This window comes from Perca fluviatilis, chromosome 14 (assembly GCF_010015445.1).
Source record: "Perca fluviatilis chromosome 14, GENO_Pfluv_1.0, whole genome shotgun sequence".
Classification (NCBI taxonomy): domain Eukaryota; kingdom Metazoa; phylum Chordata; class Actinopteri; order Perciformes; family Percidae; genus Perca; species Perca fluviatilis.
The window spans coordinates 22905991-22921436 of record NC_053125.1 but is presented as its reverse complement, the minus strand read 5'-3'; the positions used below and the strand labels follow the sequence as shown (position 1 = coordinate 22921436).

Below are 15446 nucleotides of genomic sequence, written 5' to 3'. Positions count from 1 at the left end.
AGAGAGGCTGATTGAGGGAGGGATGAAGGGGGAGGAGTGGGAAAATGAGAGGAGGGAGGGCAGGAGGGCTGAAGAGGACTAAAGTGGCATTAAGTCCTTTTCATCTGTCCTCCTCTTTTCCTTCCACTTCCTGCATCACATTTTTACACTTTTTTTCATATATACGACGACTAAACACACACACACACACACACACACCATGGTCAGTGGCAGCTATAGCGCCCCCGACGGGTTGAGTTTGTTACAGAGGAAACCAGAGTAAAATTTGGGTACACTCAAATAATTTCTGGATTAAAAAGTAACCCAACTTTAACCCCACCACTGTGTTTTACCATTTAACCCAGGATGCTGGGTTGTTCATTTGAACTTACCTAGTGTGTGAAATGAACTCTTTTGCTAGGTTAAGTATTACCCAGACACCGGCTTATATCCGGTGACATTGCCTTGCTAAATAATAAGAATAAGCAGAAGGACATTCGGAGAGCGCAGACCTCCGCCAAGGCATGCCCTATCTCACAATGTTATTGCAGTGTGAATTTTCCCAGTCGAAGACTCATTTTTCCGATTATTCCGACACCATAGCATAAGCATAATATATTGTTTTAAGTTTTTCAAATCATTAAAAAAACAAAACCACTCCACACACGCGTGTGGGCTGGAAAAACAGTTGTCTTCAAATCTTTACAGAACAATTAACTTGTTAAAAGCTTGTTTCTACTCTTTTTTTTTTTTTTTTTTTTTTTTTTTGGATGCACTAAAACAATGCAATACAATAGAAATCCTTTTAATACATCAGACAAAATACAAGAACTAGTGCAACAGAAAATACGTAGACAAAGACAAGTTTGATTGACAGCTATTCTCCTTGAAATGCAGTACAGAAATGCTACAAACAAAATGGGACTAAACAAGCAACCATATAGTTGTTGAAGATTACAGTTTAATTAAATGATCTTTGCTCATTAACAGCTAAAAGTGTTAAGTTCTGCCATAACAAAATCAATGAGGTTATAAACTATAATAACCTGCAGCACACTTCATTACAATAAAACACATGTTTTTTTTGTTTTTTTAACCAGCCCGCAAGTGCTGCTTATAAAATAGGATTGCTGGTTCTGTGAGGAGTTGTTTTGTTAAAAAAATGTGATGTCCACCAATATGGTGATCTTCTGGCTGTTTTAACACAACTCATGTCGTATTTTAACCTTTTGTATGACTTGATTAGGCAATAGAAGTTCTCACCAATGACTTTGAATAGCTAATAGAAGCCCAAACTATTACCTTTTAAATGGGCAATAGAATTCCTAACAATTGATTTTATTAGGCAATAGAACCCCCACCCACTGACTTTGTTGGCAATGGAACTCCTACCTATTGACTTCATTAGGCAACGGCCCGTAATGATGACTTTTACAGGGAATCGAGCCCCTAATTGGATTCAAACACATACCTACACATGACTTTAAACATGTAATTGAACTAGGCAACACATAACAACTGATTTATATTTTTTACATATTTTGACTTTATATGTTGACTTCATGAAGCAATTAAACTTTAAACAGGCAGATGTTAACAAAAGAACCAATAATTAGCTCCGCCAAGGATGTTTTCGGCTCAGATTGTCTGTTTGTTTGTTTGTTGGCCCAATTTTCATCAAACTTGGTGGAAGGGTGTAGCTTGGGCCAAGGAAGAACCCATTCAATTTTGTAGAGGAGCCGAATCCAGGGGCAGATACACAATTTATTTTTCACTTTCATTAACATTGCGAGAGAGGGCATTTGTGCTGCATTCATGTGGTGTCGCATTTATTGGGAAAATGAGTTCCCGACTGGGTAAATTCACACTGCAATAACATTGTGAAATAGGGCATGTCTGTGCTCTCCAAGTGCCCTTCTAGTGAACATCTTTAACTGGGAACAGAATCCTCAATCATTGATGTTGTTAGGCAATATAACCCTTTACTAATCTGTAGTACCTGTTTGTATTAGGCAATGGAGCCAATTATCACTGTATTTTACAGGGAAAAGAACCCATTAACATTGAATTTAATTGATCTAAAATTCTTAACAATTGACTTAAACATTGATTTTTAAAAGGCTGTGTATATCCTAATACTAATAGTGTTACTGTCTTACTTAGGTCATCAACCTACAAATCCAGTTTCTCTACCAGTTCAACTTAATGGAAAGTTCGAATGGAGTCTAGTGACTGAACGCCGTGCTCAGGACTTCCTGTTGAGCTGTTTACACACTCAAAAACATCTTAAAGAGACTTGGCAAAAACAATTACTCTAAAGCCAGTGTCTGTCTATTAGAGATGGCACAAAATGGCCGCTGTAAATGGCTTCAAATGGGCGTCTTGGACTTTCAGTGAAAGCTAAAGATGGGCGACCTAAGTGCCAGAGTGCGGAGCTGAAATCTATTTGACTCAGCACAAGGGCAATCGACTGCATTTGTAAATTGCCACTCCGAGTGCTCGCAGGAAGAAAGAAAAAAACAAACAAAACAGCCAGAACAGTGCGTTTCTAAATTCAGAACACAAAGAGCAATTTCTCTGTTTTCCTGTTTGTTTTATTCAAAGTGTCACTCCGTCTCTGAGAGCGCAGCGCGTTCAGAGCACTTCGTCAGAGATGTAGGTGCAGCAGATTAAATATTTACGGCCATGGCCAAATGGGGTGGGTTTCACGCAAGCTTAGGGGGCGGGGGGTTTAGGACTCTTGAAGATCACCCAACAACCTCCACCAGCAAACTCAAAGCTATTAAAGACCTTACTGATGCACGGGGCTGGGGAAGGACACTGTCAGGTCTCATTTAGAGTATCGCCTGCCATGTAGTGGATGCTTTTACTGAAAAAGGCCTTACAGTAGCAGGAGAAGTACACATTTTTATGATGGGTGGGGCATTAATGACTTAGTCTAACTGTTGTTGATGTAGGACAGAGTGTTGGACTTACAAAGAAGACACGTTTTGTTCGGTTTCCATATGTACAAAATAAAGAACTCCCTTAAAGAGAGGGAACATAAGCTTAAGTTGAAAGTCTTGGTTACCTGATTACCCACCTGCTGTATATTTCCTGCAAAAGGCTTAATTGTTTGTTTTTAATTTCGTGCTGTTTTGCTTTAAAGTATCTAACTTTCACAAACGAATATGCTCTTATTTTGAAAATGTGGTGATTTGTTGGCTGTTGGAACACAACTCGTAGTACAAAATCACTCATTGAAAGAAACAAACCTTTTGCATATTCCCAATCCACCATGTGTCAGAGATACAGTATAGGGACAATACACTTCTTTTTTCCCAAATAGGCATAAAGTGCTATGGAAACAAACTATGCCTTTTTAGTTTTTTACTTTTCACATTCAATATACAGCACTGACCTTAACTATTATTTTTTAACAGGGAATGAACTCTCTAACCATTGAATTAGGCAACACATAACCACTAAATATTTTTACTTTTATTTAATCAGGAATTCTCTGTTCTTTTAACACTAGAGACCTGCATGGCCAACATGGCAGTGTGGAGTTGTTAACACATTATATCAAGCCCAGGGTGCATAGTGCGAAAACATATTTTTGCCAAGTTCAGGGCAGACTTTTATTTATTTATTTATTGTTTATAAACATAATTGTTTTTATGTTTATAATCTCTGCTCAAATCAACTTTTTTTCTTTTTCCTTAGTTTATCCACACCAAAGTCATTAGGATCCATCTTCTGTGAAACATTGTCTGTACCAAACTTTGTACCCATCCATTTTGTAGATGTAGATATTTCACTTGATAATTGGACATTTTCAACCTTCTTGTATTGCTAGAGGAAAAGTCAGAAGAGCAACAAAGTCATTAGGATTTATCTTGTGAGCCCCATGGATATCTGTACTAAGTTTCATGCCAATCCATCCAATAATTGCAGTTAGAACTACAGTGGTGGACCAACCGACGCTGCCAATTTAGCATGGCTAAAATCAGTGCTACGATGATTACAAATACAAAACAGACGACATGTAAAGGCCAAGAATACCACCTTGCATAGCACACAAAAAATGCATAGGTATACATATCAGTAATGCACTTACAGAAGATGTTGTGGACTTTTAGACCCTGTTTACACTTGGTTTTAGAATGCATTTTGGGGGATCGTATCACATGGATCGTATGTTGTGTGACTGTCCATGGTTTTGCCCAATGGAAGGAGATGTGTTGGATTCTGCTGACAGCGATATCTCCAGATGTAGGCTACCGACTGCTAACAACTGCTAACGTAGTGGGAGTTTGAAGGGATAAAGGCAGTAACGAACTAAGTGGTCAGTCGAAGATGCATCATAGACACAAGCGTAAACAACAGTGTGTCTCTGCTGTTGACTTGTGTTTGGGTCACCGAAACACATTTTAAAACCAAGTGTAAACCGAGCCTGACATCAGGGCCAAATTGATAAAAATGATAAATCTTCGTTGCCTTTTTCTTCAGACTTTTAGCCTTTTTAATCAGGCATTGCAAAGTCACCATCGTGTGAGCGCTGGTGGGGAAATTCCTCTCGATTTTTCTGATGAGCTGATTTCAGTTGTCATGTTACGCTGACGATTAACTTTTCTTCTGTTGTAATCCTGTTTGTCCTCACTTCCTTTTTTTCATTTCTTCTTCCTCTCTCTCTTTCTCTCTTTCTTTTGTCCTTCGGAAAGCATTAGGATGCACAGGAAGGAAAAAGAGATCGGTAAACAACATGAGGACAACCCACAGGGGACTACTGAAACACACACACATACTTCTATATGATGTGTGTGCCTTTAAAGCAGTCTGTCAATCAATCACACACTAATTCCCAAGGTTCCGTGGTCGCCATTAGCGACGAGGGTCGATGCTCGGTAACCGTGGACACAGCGGACAGCCATTGATCCCAGAGAGAAAGAGAGAGAGAGAGTGTGTGTGTGTGTGTGTGTGTGTTTATGTTTGATAGTCATGATGGAGAACAGTATTGTGGCTCTGCCCTCACTATTGATTTTCTGGTTGCATCGAGGCGAAACGGGCATTCGGACTCTGTGTCGGTGTGTGTGTGTGTGCGCGTGTGTGTGTGTGTGTGCGCAGCCCTGTTTCCTGTATCTGTATATGCATCTTTGTGAGTGTGTGTCAAGGTGTTCTTCAGTAATCGATGTGTGAATCCAGTCCTGACCCCACAGAGGGACTCCACTTTCCATTTTTAATCCCTCCTCTTCTGTCTTATCTTTTTTTCTGTTACCAACTGTTCATTTTTAAATTTGTTTGCAGACATTTCCATTTGAACTTTTACCAGCCTGCATGAAATACTGTTGTTTTGTTGGGCAGGGTGCCAACATCCTCAAACAATTTGGTAACAGTCATGGTCCTATGAGGATGTATCCTACACATTGGTGATCCCTGGACATTTGATCTCGTGTTACCATGAGTTTCACATTTGTTATTTTTCGGGGAAATTTCTCAACAACTGTTGGATGGATTACCATATATTTTGGTGGACACATTCATGTCCCCCTTGGGATGAATTTGAACGACTTTGGTGATCCCTTTACTTTTCCAATACTTTGGTTATGACTAAATTCATGTAAATGTAATTAGATTTCCTTCAGCCTCAGCTGTACTTGTGTTGAGTAGTTAATTTAGCATGCTAACATAAGATTTAAGATTCAATAATTTATTGCCATATCAACCACAATTGATTTGGAATTTGCTTTGGTGTGCTCAACAACACCAAAACATATGATCACATTGTACACTGCCACAATAACAATACAGTAACAATACAATAAATACAACAGTGCAACCATATGGATCTTGCACTTTTTAAAAACCTTTTTGCTAAAAGCAGATGTGATGTAGTTCAGAAATGGTTGGGAGTACACGCTAGCTATTTTTGAAGCTGTGCGCACAACTCAACAGTTTTTTCTCTTGGGCTGTAGAATTGCCATACCATACAGTTATTGAAAATGTGAAGCTCAGTTTCTTTTACCGCTCTGTAGAACTGTAACATTGCAAACTTTGACAAACTTCCTAAGCCGTCTTAAAAAAGAACAGCTTTAGCACGCTAAACTGAGATGGTGAACATGGTCATGTCACGGAATAACCACAGCCCTGGGGAAAACTTGATAATATGGCGCCGTGTCTAGGAAACCGAACAGGGTTTGAAAACCGTGCATTGAAAACTGCCGAAGCTAACGCTAGTCCGCCAGACTGGAGTTAAGGATTAGAGGCCTACCTTTGTCGCCGACTATGGGTGCGGTTTAACAGCGTCGACACTCAGTTGACTGTTCATTTGTAACAGTCAAGACTTGGACATAACATTAACACAACTTGGTGGGGAAACATCACAACAAATCAGAAACACAATGCTCCTCTGCCGACTCTCTGTCAGTCAGTTCCACAGCGACAATAGAATAGACATGTACAATAGAAACCAGCTGGTGGATTATGACTCGACAGTAAACATATATTTGCTAAACATCAGCAAGTTTTTTTTGTGGTTTATTATAATTTAGGCAGACATAGTTCAAGCTGTAAAGTATTTTCAAAACAAGAAATCTGTCGGCTATACTCACTTTATGCCTTACTTTTCATTTAACATAACCTTCTCTCCATCTAATCTTACTTTCCCACTTTCTATATTTCTTCTTATTCCTCCGTCTTTGCCTTGATCCATCCCACTTCTTCACGTCACTCATTCTTCTTTTGGACTGTCCTTCCATTTCCAGAGCTCTCCTCTTTCTTCCTCTGCTGCCTTTCCATCTTTATATCCTCGTCTCCTTTACATTCTTCCTATTTCTTCTTCACATCAATCATTACTTCCTCCTCTGCCTTCTTTTGTTTTCTCTTCACCTTTTTAACACGTTTTTCATGAGCATTTTGCACATCTTCTGTTGTCGCAGAAAACAACGTGAATACATTGTATGTATAACTAGTAAAATGTGGCCTTTTTCCAAATAAATCAACCTTTTAATATTATCTGCATCTGATTGATGCATTCATTTTTATCTCCGTGCTTGTGAGCAGGAGCTCCTTATGGTCCTCTCCATTTTTGGCCTCCTTTCCTCCATCATTTTTCTCCATTTCTTTCCCTGTCCTCTCTCTCAGCAGGACAGCAGACAATACGTCTGGTCACTCCGCCTCAGGCTCTTTGACTGGACCTCTTTCTTTCTATCCCTTTTCCTTTCTTACTCGGTAGCCTCTCCTCATTACAGACTGTAAATTAGAAAACACTTAATGGTGGATTCAGGAAGAGTTTGGTTTAGATTAAGATCCATTCTCAGCACTTTTAGTAAATAGATTTCTTTTCCACATTGTAAGGTAGCCTACACATACAGTATTTACATAGTAGCCTACATTACATGTATATTTCCATCCGACACAGTATCATATATTTTATTCCTATATGTTGGATCCTAAAACAGGCTGCTCCAGGCTGCTGCATATGACATATTGAAAGAATCATACTCCTATAGCAACACAATTGGAAAAAAACATGCTTTTATGTTTAAGGCTCCCTCTGACTGGAATAATTTATTTACCTTCTAACATTCAAACTTTTACATCAGTTGCTATGTTTTAAAAATGCTTCAGTCTCCTGTTTTGAGTTTTAAGCGACATAATGAACATCTGTGCTCGGCTACTTTGTGGCCATTTAACGGTTGTATTTATTTACTATTTTTGTGTAGTCTGTTTTTGTTTTGTCTGCATGTGTAACTGTTTAATTGTTGCCACTTTAATGTTCTTGCTTTGATTGTTTGCATTATGTGTAAGACCCCCTTAAAAACAAGATGACCCATCTCACGGAGCGTATCCTAAATAAATATGTTGGATAACTTGGGAACTTTAAACCTACAACAACTTATTTTTTGGCAGCTTGGAACACGTTGCGAAGACAAAACTGACATCTCACCTTTTGAGTTGATATGTTGAGCTTGTTAGCAAACAGCTGCTTATTTCTAACTTAGTTTTTAGCTTTGTTCCTCTGTAGTTAATTAAGGAACTCTTTACTCTTTACCTGCACACAACACTCTCTTTCTTTTTTCCGCACCTCCCCCTCATCCCTCATCCATTCATCCCTTCATCCAGCTTTAAATTAAATTTCAAACCATGCGACAACTCCTCCCTCCTTCCCTCCCTCCATTTTTTTCCTCCCTCTATCTTTTTTTTTTTTTTTATAGCTTGCAGACAACTGTACTGTGTGTGTAATGGACATTCCTCCAGGGCCGTCAACCGTGACTGGGGCAAAACCAACTGACCTACACACACACGAACACAAGTATGCACAGAGAAGCATGCATGCATTCTCTCTCTCTCTCTCTCTCTCTCTCTCTCTCTCTCTCTCTCTCTCTCTCTCTCTCTCTCTCACTCACTCACTCACTCACTCACTCACACACACACACACACACACACACACACACACACATACATGAAAGCAAACTGTACGTACACAATCAGCACGACACTAAAGCCTCATGCTCACACTTACATACATAATACTACATTTACACAATAAAACATACTTTTACACACACACACACACACACACACACACACACACACACACACAGGGTCATTGCTCTCACTCTGCTGGTTGTTGTGTATAGAAGTCAGTTCCAGGTCAGTACACAGGGCCAGGGATCTTAGTCCATACAAAAGAGAGAGTGTGTGTGTTGCGGTGGGGGCATGCTGTGTGTGTGTGTGTGTGTGTGTGTGTGTGTGTGTGTGTGTGTGTGTGTGTGTGTGTGTGTGTGTTGTGTGTGCGTGCGTGCGTGTGTGTGTGTTTTGTTTTTCTGCATGTGTTTATCCGTGAATATACATCAGCCCAGAGGCGTCTAAAACAGCACTCACACCCAGAAACACTTCAACAAAACGCTCAAACTGAAAAGAAAATTTTGACAGCGACAGCCGGGCGCGAGCATCGGTATGTGTGTCACGGCCTGCTGCAAAGCATCATGGGTAGAGGCAGGCAGCACCTGTGAGGTCTGACGAGGAGTAAACTTAGGCTGTGATTGGTTGGTTCAGAGATTGATGGATATGTTTGTCATGAGGATGATGATGGTAATGTGTGTGTGTGTGTGTGTGTGTGTGTGTGAGACAGGCCTGACAGCAGCAGCCATGGCCGAGCTCCAAAAGCTGCAGAAGATGAAGATGATGATGAGTCTCCAAAACGGCAACGAGTCGGACGACGACTTACACTCCAACACAGGTAAAACACGCACACACACACAATAACCCACTTCTACACAGTGGTGGATTCGAGTAATGTACTTAAAGGGGAACTTTGGTATTTCTCAACCTGATCCAGTATTGAGCGTAAGCGCTGCAGTCGGCAGCCGCGAAACAAGCTGAATGTAATCTTACGGAGCAATTATGCACCGTCGATGCATGTCCACTAAAGTGTATTTGCCAGATTGTCTGACAACATTATGGAAAAGATGGAGAAGTTGCTGTTATCCGGCCATGCTTTTGAGTTTTACGTTTATACCGGGTCAACATAATAACCTTACCTCTGCTCTGTCAGCTGCTCGCCACTCTTGGAACAGCACTTTTGTTTAGGAAAATGTGCTTTGGTATTGGATTTCTTCTCCAATTTGGCTGGCTGTAGTCATCCACACTAAAAATGCTCAGTGCTAACCTGATGGTCTGCAAGGCGCAGTGTATGAAAGTGTAGTGTGTGCAGTGTAAAGAGTGTTAAGATCTATTTGTAGAACAACTGGTCAGCCACAACTTCAGCCTGTCCGTATCCAAAGGTAACATCTATGAAAGCTGCGTGAAGTTTAGTTTGACATTTAGTTGGCACAATTCAGAAATGCGCAATTGAAACTCTTTTAAATAAAACTAAGCTAGGCTTTCGGTACTCCCAACACAACAAACTCCCTGGCTTTCCTCTCTCCAACTCTCACTAATGTTATATCCATCTCTGCTCTCTTCAAAGCAACCAGACTCCTTTAACAAAAAAACTGTCATTTTAGCAGGTCTACCGCTGCCTCCATCAGTTAGTTTGTTTGTGGTACTGTGTGACTTTGGTGAGTCTTAACTAACTCTTTAAAACACCAAAGTTACCATAGTACCTTATACAACCCCACTTCAAAATATGCAAACTATCCCTTTAATGTTAACTGGACATGACATTGGGAAATCTGTTCACTACAGTAGTCAACATTTTTATATATTTTTTTTTTTATCTTTCGTGTTGTTAAACTCTTTCAGGGTTTCTATTCTCTTCTTCAGCTAAAGGTGTGAGAACGCAGAGAGAAAAAATGAATGAAGAAGGTGTCGACCTTCATTCATTTTCTCTCTCTGTGTTCTCACACCTTTTAACTGTCTCTTCTTTCGCCCCCTGAGGATCAATCAACTCTATATAATGTCTTCTTTTCTTTCCTCGCCCCACTTTATATCACACAATTCTAAAAAAAACACATGAATGGCTGCGGGGGGGGAAGGAGGCCCGAATTTAAACCAAAGACTGAAGACAAAGTATTATTTAGTATTGAAACCCGACTCAAGCTCATGTCACAAATCGTCTATTCGCTGGGATCAGTTTCAATATTTTACACCGACAGCAAATGTACGGACACATGACAGAGACCTCGAGTGTGTGTGTGTGTGTGTGTGTGTGTGTGTGTGTGTGTGTGTGTGTGTGTGTGTGTGTGTGTGTGTGTGTGTGTGTGTGTGTGTGTGTGTGTGTGTGTGTGTGTGTGTGTGTGTGTGTGTGTGTGTGTGTGTGTGCGTTATGTAAGTGCTGCCTGGTTGGGTTTCAATACCATTCTGGGTCTTCTTCTCTGTCATTTGTCCCTTTTTTTTTTTGCTTCCTCGTTTCAGATTTCTCTCTTCAACTCTCATTTCTTGTTAGCTCTTATATGTTTGTATACTGTAACACTTTAACAGAAGGCTACATTTATGTTTATGCAGTATATGAGCAGGTAAAAGTAATGCATAATGCCGTAAAAATTGCTCTAACATGGTGTTTTTTTTATTTCTGTTTCTATTTCTGTTATTATTTATTTCTAAAGCGAAAAGCGTCTGTGCTCACATTTACATTTTGTATGGAAATTATTGTAAAGGGCTTAAGATGGGACCAGGGAAGGCTCTAATATTACTTAACATCCCAAAAAATCTTCTGCTGTTACTGAAACACTCTTCGAGCTATTTGATACTTTAAAAAGCTGTATCTTAACATTTCAAATTCTTACTTGAACTTATGTTAAAATGGAGAGAACCAAAAAACATTACATGAAATAGCTTGTTTAGGCTGTCCTCTAAATACAATCTCCCATACAAGTCTGAATGGATTTTAGGGAAACTGCTTGTCAACATAAGCTTACTTTTAATGGAAGTCCATGGTATAGGTTGGCAGTCTTAAAAAATCCTTGATTAATGCATGGATAACCAACACGTTTGGACTCAAACGGTCTTCATACTTCCAAATGAAGCTTTGAACTATTCGGTACAGCTCTAGTGTGTTTATGCTAAATAGTGTGACTCAATATTTCTTCTTTTTATATTTTATCAAAAAGATAGATATATTGCTAACTGTTATCTTATGTTATATAATGCTGTAAATATATTCAATATTTCAGATACTGTACAGTGTTTCTAAAAATTTTAATGTGTGCAATAATGTCCAATTTATGCGAGAATTACAACTCTTTTTGTACCTGTATGAGGCAGCAGATAAAAAAGAAACTGTAATAATAATAGTTAATAATAAAGAGCGAAGAGAACACAAGTGTGGCAATTATCCCTGATGGTAATGGCTGTCTGATTATGATGCTCAGTCTAAACATATTAGTCAGGAAAACGTACTTAAGTACTCAGTGACATATATAAAAACAAAGACTTAAAACACACACACACGCGCGCACACGTACACACTCCATCTCTGCTGTGTTTGCTTCTCTGAATTATTGAAAAGACAGAAAACAAAAAGCAAAGAGAAAAGAAAAAAGATTGAGAGAGAGAGAGAGAGAGAGAGAGAGAGAGAGAGCAATCCTTCCTTCTGTTTCCATCTCCTCCTTTTCTTCAGCTGACCTGGCAAATGGGCTGATAGAGTTACTCTTTTTATTCTCTTTTCGCCCTGTCGTTTTTTATTTATTCCCTCCTGGTCTTCTTTTATTTCATTGAGAGTGTTTTTTTTTGTTTTTTTCGTTTTGTTTTGCGAGTGCGATGGAAAGGCTTCCTTTCATTGTCCGACCTTATTTTCTTTGTAAGAGACACTCACACCGGCCTGGGAAACTCCGGCAGACAATAGAGGAGAGGAACGAGTGTACGAATGAAAAAGAAAACAAAGCGATGGTGGACGGGGGGAGGAAATAAACTCATAATGAGAGAAAGGGATATTTAGGGCGAGAGGAAATGGGGAAGAAAAAGAAAAGATATGTTGGCGTTTGATGGGTGAAAGTCAGATCACTTGCTGTGGCAGTTACAACTGTTTTGTTTCTTTATAGAAATGAGAATGAATGAGAGGAGTGATGAAGAAAGAGAGAGGCAGATTTGTGTGTCAATGGAAACCATATCTTTGTTTTTGTCAGCAAGAGAGGACGAAAGAAGCAGAAAAAGTAGAGTCCAGAGACAAAGTAATACTAATACCACACTGTATGAAAATACTCAAGTAAAAGTAAAGGTCCTATGAAAGTCTATGAATACACATTGGTGAAGTTGGAACCATGAATCATGTTTTTACATAAAAATGACAAACGATTAGCAAAATAGCTGCCAATCAATTTTATGTCAATGGACTGATCATTTCAGCTGTAAAGTAAGCTTATAAAAATGTGTAAAGTTACTAAAGCTGTCTGATGAATGGAGTGAAGTAAAAAGTACAATATTTCCCTCAGAGATGTGGCGAAGTAAAAGGATAGAGGAATGTACCTCTAAATTGTACTTAAGTACAGTACTTGAGGAATGTACGTTGTTACTTTCCACCACTGCCAGTAGTGGACGGAAATGCGCTCTTCATTTTCTTTTGTCAAAGTCATTGAAAGACAAAGGAACGAGGAAGATGAAGAGATGGAAGAAAATCCAAAAGAATCCAAAACAGGTGAAAGAGAGGAAGGAAAGAGATGATTAAGGAAAGAGAATAAAAGAGAGAGGCAGAGGAGGAGAGGACAAGGCCAAGGAAAAAATGAGAGAGAGAGAGAGAGAGAGAGAGAGAGAGAGAGAGAGAGAGAGAGAGAGAGAGAGAGAACATCTGCCCATCTGTTTATACTTCTTTTCTTCCCTGGTGTAAATGGCAGAGGGGATGAGGCCCAGCTGTCATCCACACACACACACACACACACACACACACACACACACACAGCGCAGGGAGTTCAGTAGGCAATAATAGAGAGAGACGGTTGCTAATTCAAACTAATGGAGGGAGATGAAGATGGATGAGAGAGGGAACGGGGATCAAAGAGAGAGAGAGAGATGTGGAGGGAGAGAGAGGCAGCATTACAGAGAGAGAGAGAGAGAGAGAGAGAGAGAGAGATGTGGAGGGAGAGAGAGGCAGCATTACACAGAGAGAGAGAGAGAGAGAGAGATGTGGAGGGAGAGAGAGGCAGCATTACACAGAGAGAGAGAGAGAGAGATGTGGAGGGAGAGAGAGGCAGCATTACACAAGAAAAAGAGAGAGATGTGGAGGGAGAGAGAGGGCAGCATTACAGAGAGAAAGAGAGAGAGAGAGAGATGTGGAGGGAGAGAGGCAACGATACACAGAGAAAGAGAGAGAGATGTGGAGGGAGAGAGAGGCAGCATTACAGAGAGAGAGAGAGAGAGAGAATGTGGGAGAGAGAGGCAGCATTACAAAAGAGAGAGAGAGAGAGAGAGATGTGGAGGGAGAGAGAGGCAGCATTACACAAGAAGAGAGAGAGAGATGTGGAGGGAGAGAGAGGCAGCATTACACAGAGAGAGAGAGATGTGGAGGGAGAGAGAGGCAGCATTACACAGAGAGAGAGAGAGAGAGAGAGAGATGTGGAGGGAGAGAGAGGCAGCATTACACAGAGAGAGAGAGAGAGACGGAGAAGGAGAGGAAGAGAGTACAGGAATGACTGCTGACAACATTTTCAGATGAGAAAACTTTTTTCCTGAAGATAACAAATAATAATGATCATTATCATACTTCATAATACGGTATTAAATATAACGTATTTATTAATCCTGTAACACATGCTTACATCATTTCTAATTCATTCACTCATTTTTATTACTTTAAGGGACACGTATGTCTTTTCTTTTAAAAGGAGCAGCTCAGTTACCATTAGCTTCGTGCTGTAAAAAGGCTCTGTGGTTTCAGGGTTGCCAGCTACCAAAGTTATAGTATCATTTTGCTAAAGCAGAATATCAGAGAAATGTACATTCTGTTAATAAACATATGACCTATGTTTCTCCCTACCTTGCCATCTGGGCTGACTAAGTGGCGAGTGCACTGAGTTTAAGGTGCATCGCCGCCACCTGATCTGCTCGGTAGCTTTTAAGGAAACCCACTGAGTTCTTGAAGTTCTTAAAAAAACTCATTTCAGACTAGAAAAGTATAAAAAAAAAAAAAAAATGTTTGGTGATATTGAATTGCTAAATTAAGCGTCCCCTGATGACCGCCCCGGACCAATTGAACCCCTGCTTTTTAAGTTCATGATGACCTCACGTAAATCCCGGCAGTTTTTGTTTGCCTCTGTCTAAAATGATGAGTCACTGTTTTAAAAAAGTATAAAAAAAAAAGTTTAGAGTGGTGAATCTGCAACCGTTATGATTGTAAATGTGAGAGGAAGAGCAACTGTAACTTAGGAAGGTGGGGCTTAATGAACCGTCAAATAGTTTTGAACAGCGGGACACCTTGAAGTATTATCACTCATATATTTGATGTGAACCGTATATTATGACATAGAGAAGTGCCGTTTTTTAGTATTGATTGCTTTTTGCTTTTTGAGCATGCATGTCTAAATGTCAATTGTGTGTCTGTCTCTTCCCAGGAGGGAGTGAGTGTTCTTGGGATAAGGAGCGTCTGACCAGCCCCCCTGCTGGAGCCCACAGTGGAGGACCAGGAGGTGGTGGCGGTGGAGGAGGCGGAGGACCAGTAGGAGGAGGAGGTGTTGGTGGAAGGGGGCCGGCCATGGGAGCTGTCAATCAACAACTCCAGCAGCAGCAACAGCTACTGGCTAACCGTGAGAACACACATATATGCCCAAACAGACAACCGCCTGAGACACTCTGTGTGTGTGTGTGTGTGTGTGTGTGTGTGTGTGTGTGTGTGTGTGTGTGTGTGTGTGTGTGTGTGTGTGTGTGTGTGTGTGTTTAAAGGGGTGGCAATATTTGTTAATGTACGCCATTTAATCTGTTCCCATCTCCTGTATTAACACTCCGCCTGGATTAATCAGCACACACTCTACTAAATGACTCAATTCATCAAACGCCACACCACACACACACACTTATTGACAGACACACAAAAACAAACACACTCATGCTCGCTC

At 40.2% G+C, this 15446-nt stretch overlaps 1 protein-coding gene across 2 annotated transcripts in view; it reads left to right on the top strand.

Moving 5' to 3' along the window:
* The window catches only part of dachb (dachshund b), a 101443-nt gene that overhangs the window by 56696 nt on the left and 29301 nt on the right, over positions 1–15446 (top strand). For both annotated transcript variants that reach the window (XM_039823088.1, XM_039823087.1), the window contains exons 3-4: positions 9095–9202; positions 14946–15137. In XM_039823088.1, coding sequence (XP_039679022.1) covers positions 9095–9202; positions 14946–15137 — 300 coding nt within the window. The remainder of the gene's footprint in view (positions 1–9094; positions 9203–14945; positions 15138–15446) is intronic.